This window comes from Ambystoma mexicanum, chromosome 5q (assembly GCF_040938575.1).
Source record: "Ambystoma mexicanum isolate Mex_15411 chromosome 5q, UKY_AmexF1_1, whole genome shotgun sequence".
Taxonomy (NCBI): domain Eukaryota; kingdom Metazoa; phylum Chordata; class Amphibia; order Caudata; family Ambystomatidae; genus Ambystoma; species Ambystoma mexicanum.
This window is the reverse complement of record NC_090933.1, coordinates 592,863,895-592,890,057: the sequence shown is the minus strand read 5'-3', so window position 1 is coordinate 592,890,057 and position 26,163 is coordinate 592,863,895. Positions and strand designations below refer to the sequence as shown.

General features: G+C 48.2%; 1 protein-coding gene across 1 annotated transcript in view; it reads right to left on the bottom strand.

The window, feature by feature from the left end:
* Positions 1-26,163, bottom strand: part of TGS1 (trimethylguanosine synthase 1) — a 1,067,587-nt gene that overhangs the window by 454,517 nt on the left and 586,907 nt on the right. The window contains exon 9 of the mRNA XM_069621061.1: positions 6,424-6,579. Within this exon, the coding sequence (XP_069477162.1) occupies positions 6,424-6,579 (156 nt within the window). The remainder of the gene's footprint in view (positions 1-6,423; positions 6,580-26,163) is intronic.

The following is a 26,163-nucleotide window of genomic DNA, read 5'->3' as shown; positions in this document are numbered from 1 at the left end:
ACTCTAGTGCTGCAGGAGCCAGGCCTGCAAGCTCAGCGACTGTGGGTCGTGTTGGAGAATGGCGCCTCCTCCTCCTCTGGAGAGAAGATCCGCGTCTGCCGGCAGCCTGACTGGTGGGGACGTTGACAAGTCCAGAAGGTCCGGGAACCAGACCTGCCTCGGCCACGCCGGTGCAACGAGGATCATCCTGCACCTGGACTTCTTGAGCTGGTTGATGCGGAGCAGCAACGGCAATGGAGGGAACGCGTATAGAAACAGGCCGTCCCAAGGGAACGAGAAAGCATCGCCCATGCTCCTCGGCTGTGGGAACCTGCTGGCGAACCTCTGGCACTTGGAGTTAGTCGCCGTCGCGAACAGGTCGATCTGGGGTTTTCCCCATCGTTGGAAGAGTAGATCCACTTGATCCTGGCGCAGTTCCCACTCGTGGCACGAGCGCAGCTCCCTGCTGAGTGAGTCGGCGATGGTGTTTTTTATTCCTGTCAGGTGGAAGGGAACCAGAAACATCCCCTGGGCGACGGCCCAGTGCCACAGATACTGGGCCTCCTTGGATAGGGCTGGGATCTGGTGCCCCCCTGCTTCTGTATGTAGAACATCGTGGTGGTGTTGTTGGTGAAGATCCTCACCACTTTGTCCTTGAGGGACGGGAGGAACGACTTGAGCACCCAGAACACTGCTCGGAGCTCCAAGATATTGATGTGAAGAGAACTCTCCTCCGGGAGTCAAAGGCCTCTTGCGTGGAGATCTCCAGTGTGGGCCCCCCAACCCTCCAGAGAGGCGTCCGTAGTCACCGTCTCCTGAAACGCCAGGGTTTGAAAGTCCGTGCACGTCGTGAGGTGAGCCCGGGTGCCCCACCATAGGATCGCCCGACGAAACTCCTCGTCGAGGGGGATCCTGTCCTCGAAGCAGCCCCTCGCCTGAAGCCAGCGGGCGCATCCGAAGTCTGCAAAGGGGCACAAGGTAGATGCATGAGGACATCATCCCGAGAAGGGACTTGATGGACCACACCCTGGCCACGTCCGTGGCTAACAGGCGCCACACCTTTCCCAGGATGGTCTTGGTCCTCTCCTCTGAAGGGGAGGCCAATTGCTCCACTGTATCGAGCTTCGCCCCCAAAAACAGTGCTACTTGCGATGGAACCAGGTGGGATTTGGGGTAGTTGATGGTGAACCCCAGCTCCGTGAGCAACCGGACGGTCCTCGCCGTATGATCGACGGCGAGTTCCCTTGACCTTGCCCGGATTAGCCAGTCGTCCAGGTAGGGGTAGACGTGGATCCCCTGCAGGCGCAGCCGCACCGCCACTGGTGCCAGGCACCTGGTGAAAACCCTGGGTGCCGACTTTAATCCGAACGGTAGGGCTCTGAAATGGTGGTGGTGTCCCTGAACCACGAACCCGAGGAACTTCCTGTGCCTTTTTAGAATGGGGATGTGGAAGTAAGCATCCTCCAGGTCCAACGACGATAGGAAGTCGCCTTCCTCCAGCTGTCCCAGCACGTGCTGGAGGATGACCATCCTGAATTTCTGCGCCTTGATATATTTGTTTAACCAACGCAGGTCCAGGATGGGGCGCCAACCGCCTGTCTTCTTTCTGACGAGGAAGTAACTTGAGTACAGTCCGGAGCCCTGGAGCCTCCTGGGGACGAGCTTGACGGCATCTTTCCTGAGCATCGCCTTTACTGCCAACAGCAGTTGAGGGACGTGATTCTCCTTCCTGGCCACGGGAGGAATGCGAGGGCACTTCTTTAGGAATTCCAGCGAGTGCCCGTTGGCCAGGGTGTCCAACACCCAACGATCGGTGGAGATGGACTCCCACACTCTGACGAACTTCGTCAGCCGGCCTCCCGCCGGGGTGCTTCGGTGGGGGCCAGACAACCCGGCCGGGTCAATCTTGCTTGGAAGCGGCCTGGCCGCCTTGGCCTCCTTGGCGACGACGGCGGGAACCCCCTTGCTTGCCGCGACCTCTGTAGGCCTCCTGGGAAGAGGAACGGGCCGCCTGGTGGTAAGTGGAGGAGCCACCGCTGGATCCTTTAGAGGCACCCTGTCTGCCTCCGGGGTTCCGAAAGGGCCGTCGCTGCTGAAGCACCCCAAGGGCCGGGCCCGTCTCCGAGTCGGTCTTGATGGCCTGTAGAGACTCATCCACCGCCTTACCAAAGAGGTTGTTGCCGTCGAACGGCATGTCCAACACTCTGGTCTGGACGTCCTGGCGAAAGTCTGTCACCTTGAGCCATCCTTGTCGTCGGAGGCAAACTCCGTTGCCCAGTTGGTGAAATCCAGTATCGGCAATGTCCGTCGCCACCGCTATGGCGTAATCCGACGCCACCTCGCCAGAATTTCTAGGGCCTCCGCCCTTTTGTCATCAGGCAGGAAATTTAGCAGGGGAGCTATCTTGAACCAGAGCTCCCTGTCGTAGCGGGCCACGATAGCTAAGGCATTGGCCGCCTTAATCGTCGTCGCCGCCGACGAGATGACTCGTCGTCCCATAGAGTCCAACTTCTTGCCCTCGCTGTCTGGTGGGGAAGTGGAAGTTGAAGCCGCCGCGCCCGCTGCCTTCTTAGCTGCTGCCGAGACGACCGAGTCCGGCGTGGGCTGGGCCCTGAGGAACAAGGGGGGGGGGGGGGGGGCATCGGGGACTTGGTACTTCTTCTCGTACCTGTCCATCTTGGCGGGTGTCATGGCAGGGTTCTTGAGGACAGCAAGCTCCTCGTCCCAGATGTCGAGTAAAGGCACCGCGAGGACCGTCTTCCTCTTAGGAAGAGCTCGGATGCCCTGGTTATCATGGCGTGGAAAGAGCCAACCTCGTCGGCTGGGGACGCCCGCGGGGGAGGGGGGTGACGATGGGATGTCCGCTGCCGTCATCGTCCGTCCCTGTCGCCGTATCCTCTCCCGGCGAAGGGGATGAGGGGCCCACCGGTCTCGCAGGCACGAAGGGCGGAGCGGGGTTAACTCTCCTCCGCTTGTTCGGAGGGCTTCCCGACGGGCCTGGTTCTGGCTCCTCCGTCGGGGTGCATGGCAATCTCGTCCTTACCTCGGTACATAATGATTGGATTGCCAACAAAATGGCCGCCGAGCTATCCTGGGGCTCGGGCAATGGTTGCGACGGATGGGATGGCCGCTCCACTGGAAAGTGGCGAAGGAGTGGCTGCAGAAGTCAGCCAGAGTAGGAGCCAGGGTGTCAATGTGGTCCTTGATGGTTTTGGAGGAACAGGGGAGAACCTGTTTTGACACTTTCATACATCAAACTTGTCTAGAAACCTCATAAGGGGAGAACATGGGAAAGGCAGAGGAGGAGGGAGGAGAGGTGTCGAAAAGGGACCGAAAAGGTGCCAGAGGAAGAGCGGGAAGTAGAGGGAGGAGAGGGAGAGGAAGAGAGAGAGGACAGGATGTCCTGAGTTTTAGAGATGAAATGAGAAGCCAGGGCCGTGCAGAGGGCCTGAGAGGGGAAAAGAGAGGTAGAGACTGCAGCAGGATTGCCAAGCTCCTTGCATATTTTAAAGAGTTCGGCCGAGTTGTTGGATGCCGCAGTAACGCAGGCTTGGATGTGGGCTCTCTTCTTGGTGTGGACAGAGAGCCAGTATTGCCTTTGGAGCAGGCGGCAGGCCAGTTAGTCAGAGGATGTACAGGAAGCATGCCATTTCCTCTCAGCCACCCTGCACTTGCTTTTAAGGATGACGAGGTCTGAGTCAAACCAGGAATTGCACTTGCTTTGGGATTCAAGCGGATACTCATGACAGGGGGCAAGAATATCAAGAGTATCAGATATAGCAGAGTGGAGCATGGAAAGGGCTGTGTCAGGGTGCGAGTCAGCCGAAAGGGGTGGGGGGGTTGAGAAAATGGAGGCGAAAGCCTCAACTGACATACGCTTCATGGGTCGGATAACCGAGAAGGTAGGTGGCAGTGCTGGAGTTGGCTTGGCCTGAGGGGTAGAGAGGGTGAGATGGGAGGAAAGGAGAAAGTGATCACTCCAGGAGAGAGGAGTGGCGAGAGGGATAGAAAGGGGACAGTCTAAGGAGATCAGAACATCCAGACTGTGCCCTGCAGATTGAGTCAGGCCGGAGGGGAGGATAGAGGGTGAGGGGTCACGAAAGAGTCCAGAGGAAGGACGGGAAGCATCCAGGTGGATGTTAAAGTCTCCAAGAAGGAGGAGTTGAGTGGTCGAGACCAGGAGAGAGGTGGAGAGGTCCGCCCACTCAGAGAGGAAGGAGATCATCTGACGACCGATAGGTGGTAGCCACAGTAAGGGAATGGCCAGGAGAGAGAGCCTGCAGACGAGGCATTCGAAAGAGGAGTAGGCCTGCGTAGGAATGACAGAGCCAGGAATCCACTCTGGGAGGATTAGGGCTACACCCCCTCTGGAACGGATGGTTCTGGGCGCGGAGAGTATCTTGTAGCCATCCAGGAGGAGTGTGTCAAAGCGCCTGACAGAGATGGCTGCGAATGATGATGTCTCGGTGAGACCGAGGACATCGAGGTCAAGTTCCTTCAGGAGGCGGCAGATGTCAGAGGAGTGTTTGACAGCTGAGCAAGAGTTGAGAGTGGCAATATGGAGAAGGTTGTCTGCCATCCTTGAAAGACTTCCGGGGAGGGGTACAAAGAAGCCTGAGGTTGGGCAGAAGAGGAAGGAGGAGAGGGCAAGGCAGCCAAGGAGGAGCCATTGGGGGGAGGCAAGGAAGCCCTGGAGAGAAGAGAGGGGACAGCAAGAGAAGAAATGAAATTGATGAGGCACGGGAAGCGTCTTTCAAAGAGGAGAAGGTTGGCATGAGGGTCTTGGACCAAGACGGTACCATTCAAGTAAACATTAATGATGATCTTAAAGGAGTGGAAGGGGGCCAGGAGGGCCTCCCACCGGGTGCCACCATTAATGGGAGAAGGAGAAAAGAGAAAGCACAGAGACCATAAGAAGAGTCCATAGATCTGGCGAGGGAAGGACAAAAAGTATTTCGGTGAGGGTTTGCCTGGAGGAGGCACTGGTATAGGTGTCAACGATAGGGAGGCTTCTAAGCAACAAATAAGTCCATTTGCGGGTGCATTTGTGATACTAGATGAAGGCACTTTGTCATACTTATGTACCTATGCTCTGATTAGAGGAGTAACAGCATGACTAAGTTAATAAGTGCTTTGCCAGTGCACTCAATATTTGTAAAAGTTTTAATAACTTTTTAAGGAGGCACTGCATTCATAGACAGAGAGCATACTGTGCCTCGTGGTGACTCCTAAATAAAAGACTGTCAATGTGTGTGAAACAAAATTTAATTTCCTGTGGAGGAGGACAGACACTCCAGAGCTTCTTTAAATTTGTTTGTTTTTGTTAAAGGCCAAACTTATTCCTCTATATACGAATGTTCTGTGTAGGCCTTTCTTCCCCCACAGGACCCTCATTCTTTTCATTTACAAGGCGTAAAACATTATTAGGCCCATCTTTAATTTTACACTGCCGTGCACGCTTGGAAAACAGATGCTAATCTAATTTTGGCACAAACTGACTATTCACTGGAAATGAATGTCTCCTCTAGGATATGTATATTTTTGTTAAAGTGTTTTATGCTCCTCTTGCTCCAAGAAGACCTTGAGATTATAGCTCCCTCTTCGAGCATGAGTTTAGGAATTGCTTCTGATGCGCATTCTCCATGCATGGCCCACGGATTACCAGCTCCACAGAGCATAAATAGTTTCTGCTTTGTAAGCCACAAGAGTGCCACTGTCGGTTACAGGGCCCTTCCTCAGCATGTGTTTATGAGTCGTGTCGATACAAGGCATGGAGCGGAGCCATGATGCAATGGACAAATCATAAGCAAATTCCACTCTGCGGTGCAGCAAGGTTGCCCGTAAAATACCCCTTCATTAACCTCATCTAGGCAGACCTACAAATAGAATTCCAATTCATACGGTTTTATCACACAGTGGATTTCAGCACATAGTTTACTTTCTAAAAAGTCCACAATAGAGTACTATTGCTAATATTTGCTTGTTCCGACAGTGTACTCTTATAGATAATTCTTTGCAGAAGGCTTTTAAAAAAATAACTTGTCACAGTAATAGGGGCACACAAACTAAACCCCACAAAGTATACAGTAGTGATAATAAACTACTTCAGGACATGCAAGATGGTGCATACACAGGCATGGAGAGCAACTAGATAATCTTTTAAAAAAGGAAACACTGTTTTGGGGAATTTAAATAGGCAGCACTTTCTCCCTTGTGAAACATAATAGGAAAAAGGAAGCAAGGCGATCAAGAGACTGAGGTGGGAAAAAGAAGAATCCCAAGGAAATTGCAGGATAGCTCTGTCAAGGAAATGCCTCACACTGTAGCTTAATGAAGCAGTGTATACATTTGCATCTACAATTGGGAAGCTATGATCATCGACCTTACCTTGGTCCAATTTGATCCCCTCATCGAAGCGTGAAAATAAACGATAACGCTCCTTACCTTGGTCCAATTTGATCCCCTCATCGAAGCGTGAAAATAAACGATAACGCTGAGCCCAGTATTTGGCCAAATGAGGAATATCCGCTATCTCGGGAGGCATGGGCGCTGGGTTCCTCTTTCGCTTGGCCTTCTTTTTCTTTATCGTATTTACATTAGCTGCAGTAAAGGTTACAATATGAGTTTATGTTCAGCACGCAGATCTATTTCGAGGCATCATCAGATTTAGGAAGACAAAAGCTAGTGAACATATTGTTGAACAGTGGAAACCCTCATGTATCAATTCAAAAACAGAACAGAACTGAAATTAGCTTGCCTGATAATTTACGGCGTGTTCTAGTGAATAACCTGTACAATACCAAGAAATCAATAGCGGCAGCCTCTGACTAGACATGTAGTAAATAGTATAGCTAAAGAGGATTTGGCTGCAGGATAGCAGACCCTAAATCAGAGCGGTTTGTCTCGACTCTGCACTAGCTGACAAAAATAATTGAGGTTGTGACCTTAGAGGGCATGTATAAATAAAAAAATAAACAGGATCAGCATGATGACAATGTGAGCCAGTCAAAGAGACCTCAAAGCCGGAACCTATTTATATTTCAGCATCAATCATCTTTAGATTCGGGGACGGAAGGGGGGGCGCTGTTGCGCGGCTGGAAAATGGCTGTTGCCTGAAAAGGCTCCGAAGGCTGTGACATCCTTGGCAATTATCTGCTTCATCGAGACCCCACGACACTGTGACTGGGATCTGGGTCCCTAATAAGTGGTGGCATTGATCTGAGCCCATCTGGAGTCTGGAAGACCCTCTGTGAGAGAGCTCCGGCTGCAGGCCCTGCCGCGGGCAGCAGAGAGCTCACTGCGCCTCTGTGCCAGCTCCCTGTGGCCATCGGACTGCCCGCACAGTCACTGGTGCCGGGCGCCCCCTTGGGCCCCACCCCTCTGGCTCATCGTGGGTTCAGTGTCCGGCTGGGCTTGGGTCCTCCCCTCGGCGCACCCATGGGGTCCCCGGCTGCGCTCTGAGTCAGGAGGATGAGCCCTGCACTGTAACGCTGTGCCGGACCCACCCCGACCGGCCTTACCCGACTTCCGCATCCAGGATGGATGGCGGTCACAGGCACTTGGAGGATCCACACAGCTGCCCTGCTCGACATCCGCACCCGAGTACGCATCTTGTGCTCCCGGATGGTGGTTACTGGGCCCTGGATGGGGAAGTGACTGATACTCCGGTGTATGCAGTGAGGAAGGAGTGAAAATCCACTGCGGCAAGTAGTTTCTTCTGAAAAGGTGTAAACCCTCCCCTCTCCACCCCCCGATATTAATATAAAAGTATATGCTGGGATCCCCTGTATCACCCCCTCTCGTCATTGCTACAAAACCTGCAGAGATCTCATTTGGGGCACAGGGGGGAGGTCTTTATATGGCACCTCAAGCTCCAAATACATCCACATTCTCCTGAAGGCAATATCTCCTGTGGCCCCCTAGTGTCCACAGAGGGGTCGCTAAATGTTATCATACGCTGCAAGTCACATCCTCAGCCACAGCTACCTAAAGATAGTACCCCCTGTGCCCCAATTGTGTCGGCCCCTTGCCAACAACTAACAGCAGTTTGTGGAGTGGCCCATGTTGTTTTGAACAGTCTTTGGAAGCATAGTGATTGCGGGGGGGTTACAAACAACGCAACTGCTCATCACCCTAATATGGTTTACACCAAAAGGCAACTCAAAATAGACCAGTTTTCCAAGTTGGAACAGACTCCCCCACCCCCGCTACCTGCAGAGTTGCTGGGCCCTTCTCAATTGAACATCTCCGCCTTGAACCAGACTCCGTTAGCCCTTAAGAACAGTACAGACAACCATGGGGCCAAAATAGATGCCTTAACATGCAAAGTAGATGTTTCTGCAGTCCAGACCGATAAGCTATGTGGACGTGTGACTGAGGCGGAACAGAGGATTGGCGACTGGGAGGACAAGGTGGCGGTTCTGCAACGGGAGGACACCACTCTTCAACAAACTGTCAAGAGCGTGGTAGCTAAAACGACGACCTCGAAGGAAGATCCAGGAGGAATAACATCTGCATCACAGGGGTGGCTGAGTCCACACCTATGGATAACATTGAGTAATTTGTCGAGAAACTCCTCATGGAAGTCCTGAAAGACCTACCAGTCACAAACATGTTCATAGTGGAACGTGCACACAGACCTTTGGCGTCCAGACCTTGGACAGAGCCATCAAAGCATAGATTTTTAGTTACCGGGACAGAAACATCCTGCTCTGTGCCGCCAGAGAAAATAAGGAACTGAACTGGGGTCAATTGACCATCCGCCTCTTCCCTGATTTCAGTCCACAAGTGCAGGATCAAAGAAAAACGTTTCAGACAGTGAAAATCATTCTGAGAAGAAAGGAGGTTTGCTATTCAATGTTATTTCCGGGCAAGTTCAGGGTGGTACACAATGGCAGGGTCTCCTTTACTTCTCCAGAGGCTGCTGAAAGCTTTGCTATGGGTATCCCAGATCCAAGGTGCCCTCCCCGAAGATCACCGTAAGTTTTTCAATGCAACCAACCTGTTATGTCAACGATCTGGTGGCACTCCAACAGTGAGTGCCCCTGTACTCCAAAATGATGGGACTAAACACGTGGATCCTATTAACTATGGGTAATGAAGCAAAGAATATGGTAATTTAAGCCTTCGTCACCTCAAGTTACTCCAGTCGCCGATAGCCCCACGTGCCCGGTGGCAAGAAGGCGTTGTTTGGGGTTACCTGTTGGGAATTATCAGGGACGGGGGGGAAGGTCTAGGGGGGCAGTATGTTTTTGTTTCTGGCGTGGGTGGGCTTCAAGGGGACTGTTCATGACAAGTTGTGTCAAATTGTTACTTGGGTTTGAGAATTGTGTTTGTTGTGTCAAGCAGTGGAATGGATGAGCTCTGGTAGGGAACGTAGGTTAATGTAACGCTTACCTGATTACCTGATGCCATGCGGGAGCGTCTGAATTCTCCAGCACCCTGAGCTGTCTTGCACTGTGTAACTGCAGGTCGTGGCCTGGGGTCTCCTCCCTAAACAAGAATACGTGTCATATAAGAAACTGGTAATGCCCCCAGACACCCCTCCCTGGGTATACTGGACTCACCTGTGGATTTATACTACTGTGTTCTCTATCCTGCTGTCTGAGCAGGGGCGCATTGGCTGGTCTCTCCAATTACCTCACTGGCCCAGTTTTGTCACTGGGTAAGCCGAGACTTGCTGTGGCTCATGAAGAGGTGACTGTTCCATTTCTGCTTAAGGTATATGTTTACTAAGTTTTGTCTGTCTTTCTTCCATCCTTGCTTGCAACCAATCTTCTGTTCACTATGGTTAATTAGCTTCTCTGTTGCTGGTCTTTACGTCCCCCCACAGTTCTTGTTCACTTGGGCTTGTTAGCTTGTTCCTCCTCGCTTGCTTTGCTTTAGCATCCAGTTCCCTTCTAAACAAACTCATCTGCCGGTCTCTTCCATGCGCAAGGGATGGTTGCATGTGGCATATTGCTGTGCGCATATGTTTGGCTGCTGTCGGCGCTTACTACTTCATCTATTACAGGTGCCGGTAAGCAAAGGCGAGTTGCAGAGCGGAATAGCAGGAGCCGCGTCAGAGCACGGAGCTGGAGAGAGATCCGGTACGGAGGTTGGAAGAAGCCGGCTCGCGAGAAAAGCGAGTGTGTCTCCCAGCGGGTACGTTCTTGTAACAGCAGGAGCTGTCAGAGCGAGTTAGATCTCTGACCTCTATCTTTTCTTTGCAGGTTTCACATCCCGATTGCAGCACCGGAGTAAGCGTCACTCTGCTTTAAGCAGAGTAACGCAAAGCGAAGAACCTCGCATGGGTGTGGTTTAAATACCCACCCATGCACACTAGTCTGAGCATGCAAAAGGTGTCAGAAGGCTTAGCTGTCAGCCATCTTGCTAGGATTAGAATGGATTTTACAGTGGCCATCTTGGAGAATTTCATGTTTCAAACAGTACTAACATCAGTATCAATATCATAACTCACAGTCAGATAAGCGCCAAGTGCGCCACAAGGTGGTCCAGTCTCGTCTTCCCTTTATTCCCCTAACCTTGGATGTGCTGAGAGTATATGTGATACCAGTACATGGGGGAATTCTTGGGAATCGGGTTGGGGATCATGACAGTTTCTCTTCCTAGTAGATAGATGTCAGCCAGCTACATGATCACTTTATGAATATCAATTGGTAGTACATGTTAAACCACGATATCGGTACCCCTAGTGATAAAGGATCCAATGTAGATATTTCTCTGTTGACCTGGAACATACATGTTTCACCAACTTTAAGAAAGTGCGCCTGAGCACGAATTATGTAAAGAATCACAAGGTGAATATCCTATGCCTCCAGGAAACACACTTAGCACGGCCCAGTCGGCTACCCAATTTCGCTGGGTGGAGGGTGCATAGGTACTGCCCCTCCTTCACTTCACACTCCTGTGGCGTTGCTATAAATATATATATCCATCGCTCTTTAGAGTTCAAACTCCACGACCAAATTAGGGATGATGAGGGTCGGTTTCTGCTATTGGCAGGAGAGATCGCAGGGTGGTGGGTCCTTATTGTGAACATTTTGTACGCTCCAAATAGCCCTAGCCAACCCCCTAAGCACTTGCGTTGGCGCTTTAGAGCTTGCTCACTAGAAGACGTGGTATTCAAGAGGAAATTAGTCGGAATATTCAGACCTTCTTTCAAGTTAATGTGGCCTTGGCTCCAGATCTCAGGGTTCTATGGGAAACCTTTAAGCTATATATAAGGGGATGTTGCATAGCAAATGAGGGCAGAGTTTTGAAAGCCATAGGTAGATCCATGTCCATCCTAGAATGCAAGATCAAAGACATAGAATTCCAACAGGGCCTCCTGGATTCCCCCAGTTTTACGGACACAGCTCCAGACGAAAAGGGGACAAATGGACCTCCTTGCGGCCAGGGAGGAAAGATATCTGGGGGATCCCATAGCAGCGTCAGCATATGCTGAGGGGGACCGCCCAAGTCGGGCACTAGCCTGGGCTATTAAACGTGAACATCAGCTAGATACCATAGTGGAGATCGAAGACACAGAGGGGAATCTCACTAGGGATTGTGGGTAAATCAATCATGTTTTCCACAACTTCTATGAACGATTGTACACCACCCAAACGACCTCCGGACACGACTCCATAGGGCAATATCTTGATAGAATCACCCTGGGCTGGCTGGACCATGGTAAAGTGTGCTCCTGGAATTACCCTCTCCTCCACCCCCCACTGATGAGGAGTTGCACAGGGTTATCTGGGTCTAAAAGGCATCCTAGCCAAACTGTACAAAGCATATCACGCTCTCCTAATCCCGCACTTGCGAGACATGTATGAAGCGGTCAAGGCATCAGGAGTACTTCCCGAATCAACCACGACCACACTTGTAACAGTGCTGTTGAAACCCAAAAAGAATCCTTGTAAATGTTCCTCATACAGGCCGTTGTCCTTAGTCAATATGAACAAAAAGATCATGGCCAAGATTTTGGCTGACAGGCTCCTCCCTTATATGTCTGCGCTGGTCCTCACCAACCAAGCTTGTTTCATTCCTGGCCGCTCCACCCAGAATAATCTGCGCCGGCTCTTCGCACTGATGCAGAACATGAACCCGGAGATCCCTATTGTGGTGGCCGCCTTAGATGCCGAGAAGGCCTTCGACTCGGTGGAATAGCTATTCCTATTTGAGGTTCTTTGCCGGTCAGGTATTGGAACTACCTACCTTCAGTTAATACGGCTGCTATACACGGCACCCAGAGCAAAGGTGTACACTAACCAAATGCTGTCCGACTATATACATCCTACACGAGGGAAACAACAGGGATGCTGCTGTCCCCCATTATTTTTGCCGTGGCCATTGAACCTCTGGCCTGCGCCTTACGAGAATACCATGCGCACAGAGGGGTAAGGATTCACTCCCACCTTTCGATAATCTCCCTCTATGCAGACAATATGTTATTATATGTGAAACATCCTAGACAAAATCTACAGCCACTCGTGGAGGAAATCTCTCGGCTTGGTGAACTCTCCGGATTGAGGATCAACTGGGCTAAATCAGAGGTTCTGCCACTGATTGCCAGTGTTGACCGCTCCGACATTGGCGAGTCCTTCTGTTGGTTCCCACAGTCCCCACCGGAATTATAGAGGAAAAACTACGTGGCAATGCTTGAGAAATTAGAACACAAAGTAGATGCTTGTGTCCTTCTTTAAATCTCCCAAGCGACTCGGATCTCACTGGCAAAAATGGTGATCCCCGAAGATCTTATACATTTGCTTGGCCCCCATTTTGTTTCTGGTCCCGGGTTAGGAGTTTGATGTCCAGCTAGTCTGGGCTGGTGAAAAGGCTAGGATATCGCACAACACGTTAACTTCACCATATGAACAGGGGGGGCCTAGAATACCCAGATCTTTACTCCTACTTTTTAGCAGCCCAGATACAATACTCTTGTGGTGGTCCCTCTTGGTGGAACTTCCACATACTCTTCTTGAAAAAGTTACCACTCACCTGAACGATGTAAGGGGGCTGTTCTGGGGATCGCCAGTTGGGGAAAAAAGAACAAAGATACAGCCAGTAGCAAACACGTATAGAGCCTGGGGTCCGATTAAACACAGGGTCGGAAGAGGAGAGTGGTATTCACCACTGTTTGCGGTATACCAGGTGTGTGGAATCCCTCTTACCGAAAAGAACATTTTCCAACACCACTTTCATAGGGTGGGGGTCCACAGATTAGGGGATCTCATAATAGATGGTAGGTTTATTACATGGGAGTCATTAAAAGATAAGGGGGAGTGGACGGCAGTCAACATGCTGTTTTACTTCCGGCTCCGTGAGACGCTACGGTTCAAATGGTCAAATTTCCTGCACGCATCTGCAAAACCCCCCAAACCCATCCCCCCACCCCCTGATACTGCAATATGTCACAACCCCACCAACCACTGAGAAGCTGGTATCCTCGATTTATTAAATCATTCGATCACTGAAGGTCTCATGCTCGTTCAAGAATAAGGTTAAATGGGAAACAGCTTTGGGGAAGGTGATGTAATCTGAACAATGGAAGATGATTGGTGCACAAACACAAACTGTCCTTGAACAGTCGATTTCGATTGATACATTTGACATTTTTGCATCAAGTATATTATTCCCCAACACGCCTACATAGGATTTACCCAGACAACTCGCGCCCCCCGGTGTGTGTGAGAGGTTGTGGTGGCTCGGCCGATTTCATCCGTGTCTCCTGGAGCTGCCCTCAGATGCACTCTTTTTGGATTAAAATAGAGGCAGTGCCCCAGATGTTGAGTACTCAAATGCAATTCCCCACAGAACTGTGGTTGTTAGCCCTGGAGGAGGAAGGTTCTCCTGTGGAAAAAAAGATGGTGGGATGGCATCTGTAGTTGCTAGAGCTGTAATAGCTAAAGCCTGAGGGAAACAGAGGGCTCCTTGTTATCATGAATGGCTGAAGAATATGACCATGCGCGAGGAGAGGGAGACTCAATATGCGCGGACCCTCCCAGACCATAGCAGACCACTGGATTTCTGGCCTCCTTTCAGGTCTTACTTGTCTAGAGATTTAGCAAGATCACCCCGCCCTTCCCTTCAAGTGCAGTAGTTGGGAGGTTGTCATGCCCCCCGTTGCCTATCCTCGCCCAGTAGCGATGTCCCGGTCCCCACTGTTCCCACTCCTCGCTTAATCCTCCAGTGTTGATGTAACTAGGATTGTATGGAGCCTGTGCTTATTGGGAGATCAAACTGTTTATTCATGATGTGTAGCATGTACCCAAACTGTTCTTTCAATCATCATGTTCTTTTCACTGATTTATGGATTGCTTTTATGTTTTATGCTCCTTTGACAGAGTTTTGAGGGTGGACAGGGGCAGGGGAGGGGTTTTGCCTGGTATGTTTGTATCCCAGTGAGTTTGTGTCTTAAAAAATGGCAATAAAGAAATGTTTTTTTTTTTTTTTAAATCATCTTTAGATTCGGAAAAAAGAGCATGTGTCCAATTCCTACACATATGTATCCGTCCTTTATTTTAACTTCAGTACCAATAGGGATTTCACACCAAAGGCACATTTGTGAGTGATAAGTTTATATGTGGAATTATGTTACTTCCAGGTATGCTGTCCAAGTGAATATTTCATCAGTATTGTAAGTGGGGTCCGGTGCAGTGAATGTATCTTGCTCCTAAAGGCATGAAATGGTACTAAGTGAAGAAATCGCTTTATAATAAGCGATTTCTGAAATTACCAATTTAAAAAATACTGCTCTGATAGGGCTTTCTAAATTGAACCGTCAGCCCCTGCGACGCACACGAGTGCGCACAGGGGCTGAAAGGCATGACACAGCCAGAAGAGGGAAGTCACTGGGGCCTGGGTGAGTAATAGTGTGGGTCTTTGTACGCCTGTGTGTGAGCAATGTAGGGGGGGTAGCGGAGTGGTTAAATGTGAGCGTTTGTGTGTGTGTTTGTATGGCTATGTTAGTGTGTCTGTGGTGAGGGTGGGTAGAGGAGGGAGGCTTTGGTTGGGGAAAGGGACATGGTGGTGGAGGAAAGAGTTTGGGGGTAAAACCCCCTTATTTTCATGAAGAATCAGCCAGCACTGGAGGAGGAGGTTGGGGGTTCAGATTCTGAGGGGTGAGCGTTTGGGGTCATTGAAGTGTGATATTTCTACATATTAGTCGGCACGAAAATGGGTGAAATTAAAAAAATAAAAGGAAATGGCCTTTGTGTTCAGCCTTTAATATGCAGAAATATTACATAGAACCACATTAACACAGTGCCACAGAGATCCTGTTCCTAATCTATATATATATAATAAAGTTCTGTTTGTGGGTCTGTATATGGGGCTGATCTTGGGGACGTAACTCTTCATAGACGGTGAGATCTGGTGTCATTAATTTTGCATGGAATATTCTTTATTTCATTGCCGAATTAATACAACTATTTCTAGCTCAATGGGTCATCCCGTTAGAGATAACTTTTTAAAAAAATTTCGGCATTACATCTTGTGGTGTTCTGCACGCCACCTACAGGTCATTTGTAGAAAGTGCTCATCATAATTGCGCTGTCTGTGCTGAACTGGTCCTGTGTTTTTTTTTGTTTTGTAATTTTTTTTTTTTTAAAAGAGAGTGATTGTGTCTCTCTTTTCATTGATTTCTTTTGCAATAAACTTGATACACGTTCATTTCACTAATTCATTGAATACAAAATGTTGATTTACCCCCAAATTAAATTCTCACATGAATATCGTATTTGTATGTTTACTCTGATTTGCATTGTGTGTTTAGCAGCGACAATGGCCACCAGTGCTCACAACACAGCAAATAATCAGAATAAGCATGCAAATATGATATTCATGTGAGAATTTTAATCAGAGACAAACAAACATTTGGTGTACAATTAATTATTGAAATTAAAATGTATCACATTTTACCTTTGTGGCAAACAACAATATTTGTTCATCTTTTTGGGTGGAGTATGAAAGGAAATCTGAGAATGAACATCCCGGGCGAAACCGGATACTTAGGCTAGTACAGGCATAATTTATGCTAAAAAAGAAAGAGGTTCAGGCTTCGAAGTCAGTTTGTCTCCCTCAGATGGACTTTATGAAACATGGGCAATTGGAGAGAATGCTCCGCAGTGCAGATCGACCCAAGGGAACCTCCAACAAACATTCTTGAGTTGAAGAGTAACTTAGACTTTCTCTTTGCACCTTTCTGCTTGCAGGAAAAGCATATCATCAACCCAGTGTGAGAGTCACTGCCTTCAGTGGTGCTCACATTGGGGTTGATATTATGGATTAACAGAGTGAATGTAATGTAACGAGATATATTGGTGCAGGGCGCATTGACCGGTGACTACTTGAACCCTGGCAGACGCAGTAGGTTGTTTCAACCATCAAATTAATGTAAAAGCAACAAGTCTGGTCACTTACGCAGTCATACAACTGAAGTCAACCAGCCGACCCGGCAAGTAACGGAGCAATACTGCAATTAAGGGCCTTGCAAGTTGAGGGTCCCTTTAACATGGGCAGTGGTGCCATTACAGTCAGGATCAATTTCCTGCCAAGTTTTATATACCAATTTTCACCCATAAACACTGGGTCTGGATACAAAGTGATATTCTCAAATTAATAAAAGAAAAATTGAACTTATCTGATGCATCTTTGATGTTGCACAGTTTCAAGGAAATCTGGTTTGTGTGTTGATTACCATGATGTAATTCACACAGAAAAGCGACTTTGAGTGTGCCGGGTTGGGGTAGGCTTATCAGGTAAGATTTACTTTATTTTATGATGAATGTGAAAACAGCCAGCCCATCAGCACCAAAGTATGAGGAGTGGCACGGGGGAGCGAGGGCACAGTTGTTCATCTACTCGGAACACAGACCTTTACCAGCACATACAGCCAGTGTTCAAAGAACCCAATTTGACTAGCTCACCAATCCTTCATAGGTGCAATCACAAGAAACCAGGAGGTTGATGCAAAGTGGAGGATAGAGCAGTGAATGTTTCATACACAAATGCAGTTAAGGTTTATGCAGGTCACCTTACTGGGAGTGTGCTACATCAGGTCACCTAATGTGCTGCTGCACATCTACATCACAGTTTATTCTGACCTTGGAGTAGCAATATTTCTCAGTTTCACATGGTTCAAAGAGGAGCCTTCCTGTTCCCAGTTACTACAACCCTTACAACATATAGACCCTAGTTACGGTTCCACTGGATGGAAAACATTCATACAGTTCGGTTTAATGTACTTGTTTTACAAAGCAGACTGTTTCTTCATCTAAAAAGTGGTAACATTGGTCTGTGGGAGCATGCTGCTGACCTTACAAGTGGAAGAAAAGGCTTCCATGAAATATGCCAGAGAATCAAAAGCACTCGCATTCATCTATTCTAGGGCAGAGGTTTATCTTCTTTCAGTAGCTTGTTGAGGTCAAAGATATCATGTTTAGCACATGTCGGAGTACGGAGAAAACAACATGTACGATTTAAAATTGTGATGAGATAAAGAATTCAATATCCAGACAAATGACATTCGAAAATTATTGATATAGTATTTATTTGAAAGTACTAACCACAGAAAGGAAGCTAAATCCTTGCTGACAAATTCTCTGTATACTGCGTTTTTAACAAGATTACTTTCCTTGTTTGCACATTGTGAATTCTTCCCGGTGTCCTTTTTGGCGATTTTTAAAAAATATTTGTTTTGTTTTTGGGCGAGGGAGTGGTGGGTGGCAGGGTGACGTGGTGGGGTGGGATAGATGTGTTGTCGAAGAGGAACCTCCTCCATTTAAATAATAATGAAAAAAGAAACCTCGCTAAGCAGAACCACGGGTAAAAATGAACGAATAACGAGCAACGAGGAAAGTGACTTTTTTAAAAACACATACAACCGAATTCTCAATAACATCAAACATGGATTTATGGTTTGGGTCCTATAAAAGAGATTAGTTCTATAACAGCAGTTCTATATTCATGGGAATAACTGTCTACAGAATGGTTCATTGGGACCAGGTTTCCATGCGAGGCGTGGAGGGGACCTAGTGAGTAGTGCGTGATAGAGTCTGAGACTGCCATACAAAGTTGCATTTAGTGTTTTTCCAGACCAAACGTCCTTAAGTAAGAGCCGATCATAAGTGGTGCTTGAAAAGACAACCACCCTGGATCATTTCAATGGGTGCCCAGGGGAAGTTGCTTTGGGGGGAGGGGGTAACATCTCCAGAAATGTGCAAGCAGGAGGCCAGAGTAGGCGTGCGCTCGCTCTTGATTCGCCTGTTGGATGTGAGAGAGACACATTTGCTCAAAGAGGGCGAATGGAAGGAGGAGGAGGAGGATAAAAAGGCACAGGAAGAATGGGTGTGTGTGGGTTGTTCAGGTGTCGTCAAGGAAAGAGAAGACCAGGCGGAGGAAGGGGAGAATAGCATAGAAGAAACTAACAAAGAGTGTGTGCAAGGGGAGATATTGGTTGGTGAAAAAAGTGGTACTTATGTGTGAGAGTGCATGTATGGTAAGGTGAGTGAGTGATAAATGTAGGGGGATAAGTAAAGCAAAAGCTGATTGAGTTAAAGGAGGGTGCCTGTAAGAGAAGGAGGTGTGTACAGTAGATTGTAGTGGAGAGGTGAAGGGAGTGGAAATCACTAGAGAGGGGAGGGAGAGTAGTGGAGTCTAGTGAGAGTAGAGAGTAGTGGAGAGGGAGAGTAAAAATGGTCATGAGGTGAAATAACAGAGGGACAGAGAGAGAGAGAAGGAGAAAAAGAAGAGAAGGGAGGAGAGTATACAGCATGGTGAGTAAGAAGGAAACAACATCAGGATAAGGAGGATGAGAGGAGGAGATGGAGTGAGACCTGGGCGATTGCAAGGCACCACTTCCAGATATTTTCTTTGTGGGACCGCAGGTAGGAAAGATAAGGCAGTTGCATTTAGGTCTTCACCCTAGTCAGCCAATTATAGATAGTAGGGGTTACCGTGCTGTAGTGACCACCTTGGGATTTTGAGAAGTATGGGCTAGGATGGAGGGCGTACCGGGAAAGACTAGAGAGAGAAACAGTCATTAATTCGACTATATTCACGTTCTTCATATAACCCGTGAAGTGTCTTCGAGAGTTGGTGCGTTCTTGAGGTCACCTGTGACAAGTCACTGAAGGGAAACTTGGAAATGATAAGTAAAATCAAACAAGTCAAGAGAGATTAAAAGCTAATTTGAATCATAAAAATCCTTTAAAAAATAAGCTTTCTGGAAATACTAGTTTTGTGGCGAAAAAAGTACTACACTGGAAACCATACTACTGCACCCTTTTTCCTGTGATGCCCAAGAAAGCCACTTCTTTGTGAGGTTACCTTTCTATGAGAAAATCCAGTGAGTGATGTTGGGTATTCTTCCATTACGAAGCACACCAGAACTGAGAGTAGCCGAAAGTTATTTCAGAATAGAACTAGAGTTCAAAGTACTTTCAGATCAGTAACAATGTTATCTTACATGAAGTGCTTGTGAAAAGATTTTGAAGTATGAGCATTTTAATCCCTAATTTATCGAATTGGGAGTAAAATGATTTTTTAGGGAGTAGTAAAGTAATTCCCACTCCCAAAGGGGGTATTTTTCATGTGAGTGTATATATTTAACTCTAAAAATATATCTTTTATAATGCATACTTCTTTGCATCTGTTAATTCCACCAAATTAAAAGATGAATGTGTACCTGAAGGTCCCTGTTCAAATCAGGCAATAATATTAGAACTCTTTCCTGTAGAATCGCTCTACTAGAATGCAAACATATCTCTGGATTTCCTACCGTGTTTTCATTGCGGGTATTTAAACTTTTGGCCTTTTCAACGTGGCGCTTTCATCACAGCCATTTTCACAGCATTTTTTAAAATGTGTTTCTTTGGGGTAGGAGATTGGAGGTGGTGCAGGGCGTGGGGTGGGTTAAAGGGTTGCTGTAGGCTGAACCGCCCATTTAAAAAAAATGTGGCGAAAACGGCTGCGGTCAAAACGCCATGTTGTAAGGGCCAAATGTTGAAATAGCCGGTGTGAAAACACGTGAAACTTGCTGGAGCTGTATGGCTGGCAGCAGGGGGGGCAGCATCCTCTGTGTCTGTTAAGAATAGTCCTGTTGCAGTATTTTATTCCCTATTTTTTATTTTGGGAGAATTCGCCGGTTTTAAGAGTGACGCGGTCCGTATGCTACTTATATCTGAGAGCGCTTCAAGGGGTCTTAAAAGATACCAAAATGCTCAGTTTATGGTAGAAGCCCAAGCAGAATTCTCAATCAAAAGAGTCAATTGGTTCACTAATAAAAATATAATCGCATCAAATAAAGTCAAGAAACCAAATGGTGTCAAGCCAGAATTCGTAACAATAAAAAAAAAGCTATGCAATACCTGAAAAAGCAAAAGTACAGCAGCAGATCACAAAGTAAAATAACAGTCTTCAGACTACAATACAGCAGAAGGGAATAGTTTCTTACCTGTAACTCTATTTCTCCAGCATTGGTATCTTTCATGGATTCACATGCTTAGAATATTCCCCGTCGTCAGGCTGGGAATCCTCGGTAAGTTTTATAGACATTTTCCATAGGAAAAATTCGGACACTTTTGTGACCTATCTACGTCATTTTGGGCCGTGCACGCCGGCGCCACTAGGACGTAGGGGTATATATAGCTCCGCCCCCGCGGCTCCCTCAGATTTCAGCCCCCAAAGTAGTATGGGGGGATCTCTGGTTTGCATGCTCAGGGGAGGCCGGAGGGCGCATGTGAATCCATGAAAGATACCAATGCTGGAGAAATGGAGTTACAGGTAAGAAACTATTCCCTTCTCCAGCATTGGATCTTTCATGGATTCACATGCTTAGAATAGATTGTATAGCAGTATCCCCCAACATTGGAGGCGTGTATGCAAAACAACATCACAACAAGCACAGTGCCCACTTACTATGGCAACCCATTACATTACAGCATGTTCACTGTACAAGCCCAGTGCCCACTTACTATGGCAACACATTACATTATAGTATGTTCACTGAAAAGACACGTAGTAACAAACAGGGTATGTTGTTGGGATAAAGCAACAAAAGGAGAGCACGGACAAGCCGTTGGATTCCTTTGAACCGTTAAATATAGATCAAGGATGGTAGCACAAAAGCAACGGTTTTGTAGGAAAGAATGTTTTTAATGCTTGAAAAAATCAAGAGAGGGTAGGTCACTTCTAGTTCAAAAGGGCATGGTATTACAGGAAAAGTAGCAACTCCAAAGGGGATAAGAGCTTCACTGTTCAGAACTGGGGATTAGATTCTGGAACTGTGAGATGATGGTCCGATGTAGATCGGGGTAGTTGTCCATTTTCTGTGTTCTGTGTGGTTTCTTTAATGGTTCCCGTGGGTAACAGAAAAACAGAGGTGTTGACCGTTTGGAGATGCACAAGGGTTAAAACACAGGGGAGACTTCTTTAGCCAAGGGGCCAAGAGATGGGAGAGAGCTCTTCTAAAAATGCACCCTCATAGCATCTGGGGGTGTACTGGAAAGGTTGTTCGTGCAATATCTGGTTCATTCCTATTGAGATATTTGCTGTAGGTAATGAGAGCCCTCATGACCTGTAGGGTCGACCGGTTTCAATGGCTACTAGTGATTTGAACCATCTTCTTCAGGACCGTTGTTCAACATAAGGAATCAATCAAGGTTTCAGGGAAGTGAAACCTTGCCCACAGGCAGACTGCATTACAGGTACCCCTGTCATACGCAGCATTCCGCTATTGTCACGCCCATGTTTCCCCCCACCCCCTTCCCTTGCCCTTTCCCACCTGTTCGCCATGTTGAGACTCTGTTATTCACACCGGTGACCAGGCACTCCAATTTATCCTGTTACCCTGCACTTCCAAGTAATATTGGCTTTACTCATTTGGGCAAGGTGTCCATTAAGCACTTTTCAATGATAGAATGACCCCAATTTTCTCTTCCTCCTCCCCTATCTTCATGCTCTCTTTTCTGTTTTCTCCCCCCCCTTCCCCTTTTGTATCCTTACAATACAGCTATTGCCCTGGTTTCACTTCCCTGAAACCTTGATTGATTCCTTATGTTGAACAACGGTCCTGAAGAAGATGGTTCAAATCACTAGTAGCCATTGAAACCGGTCGACCCTACAGGTCATGAGGGCTCTCATGACCTACAGCAAATATCTCAATAGGAATGAACCAGATATTGCACGAACAACCTTTCCAGTACACCCCCAGATGCTATGAGGGTGCATTTTTAGAAGAGCTCTCTCCCATCTCTTGGCCCCTTGGCTAAAGAAGTCTCCCCTGTGTTTTAACCCTTGTGCATCTCCAAACGGTCAACACCTCTGTTTTTCTGTTACCCACGGGAACCATTAAAGAAACCACACAGAACACAGAAAATGGACAACTACCCCGATCTACATCGGACCATCATCTCACAGTTCCAGAATCTAATCCCCAGTTCTGAACAGTGAAGCTCTTATCCCCTTTGGAGTTGCTACTTTTCCTGTAATACCATGCCCTTTTGAACTAGAAGTGACCTACCCTCTCTTGATTTTTTCAAGCATTAAAAACATTCTTTCCACTGAAAAGACACAACACTTTAAGGCATAGTTGCCGAAGGATGCAACCCCACTTGGGGCTTACCTTATTGGAACAGGTGACGTAGTACTGCTCGTCCCATCTGTGTATCTTCAGCATGTTGCTGTGTGAGACAGTAATGTCGGGTAAACGTATGTGGTACCGACCAGGAAGCCGCTTGGCAGATATCCCCCAGCGGAATTCCGGACCACAAAGCCGTCGACGACAATGTAGATCTTGTCGAATGGGCCCTTGGACGCTTTTCTAGCGGCTTTCCGGCCTTGGAATGACAATAAGAAATGGCCGAAGACACCCATCTGAATAGTCCCCGTTTTGAAATCGCTTTTCCCCTAGCCGCAGGACCATAAGCTACGAAGAGTTGTCTCGTGTCTCTGAAGCTTTGAGTGCGATGGAGATAAAATTTCAACGCTCTTTTCACGTCCAAAGTATGGAGGGTCTTCTCTGCCACCGAAGACGGTGTTGGAAAGAATGTAGGCAACACTATAGCAGCGTGTTTATGGAACATGGAAGGCACTTTAGGTATGAAATGCGGGTTAGTGGCCAGCACGACTTTATTACTGAAAAACCTCAAATACGGAGGGTCGATCACTAGAGCTTGTATTTCCGACAGGCGACGAGCAGAAGTAATGGCCACCAGGAAAGCCAATTTCCAAGACAAAAATGTTAATGATGTCGATGACATTGGTTCAAAAGGGGGTTTCATCAGGGCTGCCAGGACCAGGTTCAGACTCCAGATCGGAGTTCTTCTTGGGAGGGAAAGGTCGAAACAACCCTTTAAGGAAGTGTTTAACTAGGCGGTCACTGAACAGTGGAATGGAATGTCTCTTCCGAGTAAATCGAGAGATGGCAGCTAGATGCACCTTCATGGATGAGACAGATAACCCGTTATTTGCCAGGAGCAACAAGTATGGTAGGAGTTGTTCCGGTGTGATCGCCCGCGGGACCAGACCTGGTTGACCTGCGCACCATATGCAGAACCTTTTCCATTTGTATGTGTATGAAGTGTTCGTGGAAGGTGCCCTTGCGGCTTACAAAATACGACGGCAGTCCGCTGGAATTGCTAACGCGCCAAACTCAGCGAAATCAGGAGCCAGGCCATCAGACTGAGGTTGTCCGGGTCGTGATGCCAAACGGTCCCTTTCTCCTGAGACAGAAGGTTGGGGATCTTCTGGAACCTCATTGGTTCTGCCACTGAGAGGTGAAGTAGATCAGAGAACCACACTTGTCTGGTCCAATACGGGGCCACCAGGATCACCCGACAAGGATGTCTGTGGATCCATTGCAGAGTCCGACGGATGAGAGGGAATGGGGGGAAGGCATACAGAAACTTGTCCGTCCACAAGAAGGAGAACGCGTCCCCTAGCGAGTCTTCTTGTGGCCACCTGCTCGCGTATTGGGAGCATTTCTTGTTGTCTCTCATCGCAAAGAGATCGAGGGCCTGATGCCCCCATTCCGCAAAGACACGGTGCAGTTGCTGATCGTTTAGTTCCCATTCGTGTAGGCAATTCATCTCTCTGCTGAGAGTGTCTGCTTGCACATTTTTCACTCCTGGTAAGTGGAACGCCAACAGATGTATGTCGTGTTGCAGGGCCCAATGCCAGATCTCCTGGGCCTCCGTCGACAGGCTCCTGGAGCAAGTTCCTCCCTGCTTCCGTAGATAAAACATGGTTGTCGTGTTGTCTGTCATGGTTCTCACCACTGAGCCCTTTATCTGTGGCAGAAAGGATTTTAGGGCCCAACGCACCGCCCTCAACTCTAGCAGGATGATGTGGAGGGACGACTCTTCCGATGACCAACGACCCTGAACCTGTAAGGAGTCCAGATGCGCTCCCCACCCAGTTAGAGAAGCATCCGTGACCACTGTATTCTGAAACGGGAACGCAGGCTCCAGTAAGGGCATTCCCTTCGTTAGGTGTATGGAGATTCTCCACCATTGAAGCACCTGCACGAGCTGGCCGTTGATGGTCAACTTGTCCGACTAGCGTCCTCGACTCTGTGCCCATCGATCCGCCAAGAATTCCTGAAGAGGCCTCATGAAGAGGCGACAGTTGTCCATCAAGGGTATGCAGGACGACATGGTACCCAGCAGGGACATGTACCTCCGTACTGACACTCTAGTGTCGACTTCCCATTCCGATGCTTTTTGTTGCAGTCTGTGAATCTTTTCGAGGGATGGTTTCACCAGTCCCGACTGTGTGTGGAACTCCGCCCCCAAAAAGACCAAGGTCCTTGAAGGCTTTAACGAGGACTTGTCGAAGTTCACTGCGAAGCCCAAACGTTGCAGGAGGGACAGGGTGGCATCCAGGCTTTCTTGTGCCCTCTCTGGAGACAGCCCCCTCACTAGCCAATCGTCCAAATAAGGGTACACATGGTGACCTTCCTTTCTTAACCAGGCTGCTATTGGAGCCAGACATTTGGTGAACGTCCTGGGGGACGATTTTAGGCCGAACGAGAGGACCTCGAACTGATAGTGGGTTCGTCCGACGACGAACCGCAGAAATCTTTTGTGCCGTCGACGCATCGGGATATGTAAGTATGTGTCCTGAAGGTCTAGCGACGACAAATAATCTCCGGGTTGTATCGATCGGATCACCTCCTGAAGCATCAGCATTTTGAATTTTAAATTCTTGAGCAGTTTGTTGAGCGCTCGTAGCTCCAGAATGGGACGCCATTTTCCATTTGGTTTCTTGACGACAAAGTACTAGGAGTAAACTCCCTGTCCTTTTTCTGCCACCGGGACCAGTTCTATAGCCCCTTTCTGCAGCATAAGCGCCACCTCCTGTAGTAGTATTTGAAGGTGGGGCTTCGCCGAGAACACTGGTGGAATGTGTGGTGGCTTGCCTTTGAACTGTAGAGAATGTCCCAGATGAATCGTGTCCAAAACCCATTGGTCTGTTGTTATGCGCTCCGATGCAACGAGACACTCGGCTCCCCAGGACGCCCTGAAGCATGTCATTGTTGGCTCTTGGTTTGTTTATCTTTCGTCGACGAAGGGTAGGCCCCCTGCCGTCTGGAGGTTTGGTAATCTCTGCCTCTATGAGAAGATTGGGCCGCATGCCTGTAGCCTTGGGACGAGTAGGAGGGTCTGGTGAAACCTCGGTCTCTAGATGACCCAAACCGGGAGTTACCAGAGGCCCCTCTGAAGGGACGAAAGGAACGAAAATTCCTACCACTCTGGAGGGCTACGAGTGCCCGTGCCGTGTCAGTATCCTCTTTCATGCCCTTCAAGGCCTCATCAACTTTTTCGCCGAACAGTTGTTCCTCTTCACACGGCATATCCAAGACCTTATATTGTACCTCCGGTCTGAACGTAGTGGACTTGAGCCAGGCTTGTCTACGTAGAACTACGCCATTATTGATTTGCTTAAAACCGGACTCGGCTAGGTCGACGGCAATGTTTATGGCATGGTTGGAGGCCTCATCTCCTTCCCGCACTAGCAACATTGCAGACTTTCTATGTTCCTCGGGCAAATGCTCCAAGATAGGAGCCAGTCGGTGCCACATTTCCCTGTCATACCTAGACATAATTGCTAAGGAGTTGGCTGCTTTAACTGTAGTAGCGCCGACGGACAGCACCTTCTTGCCGAAAGCGTCCTGTCTCCTGGCCTCGTTGTCTGGAG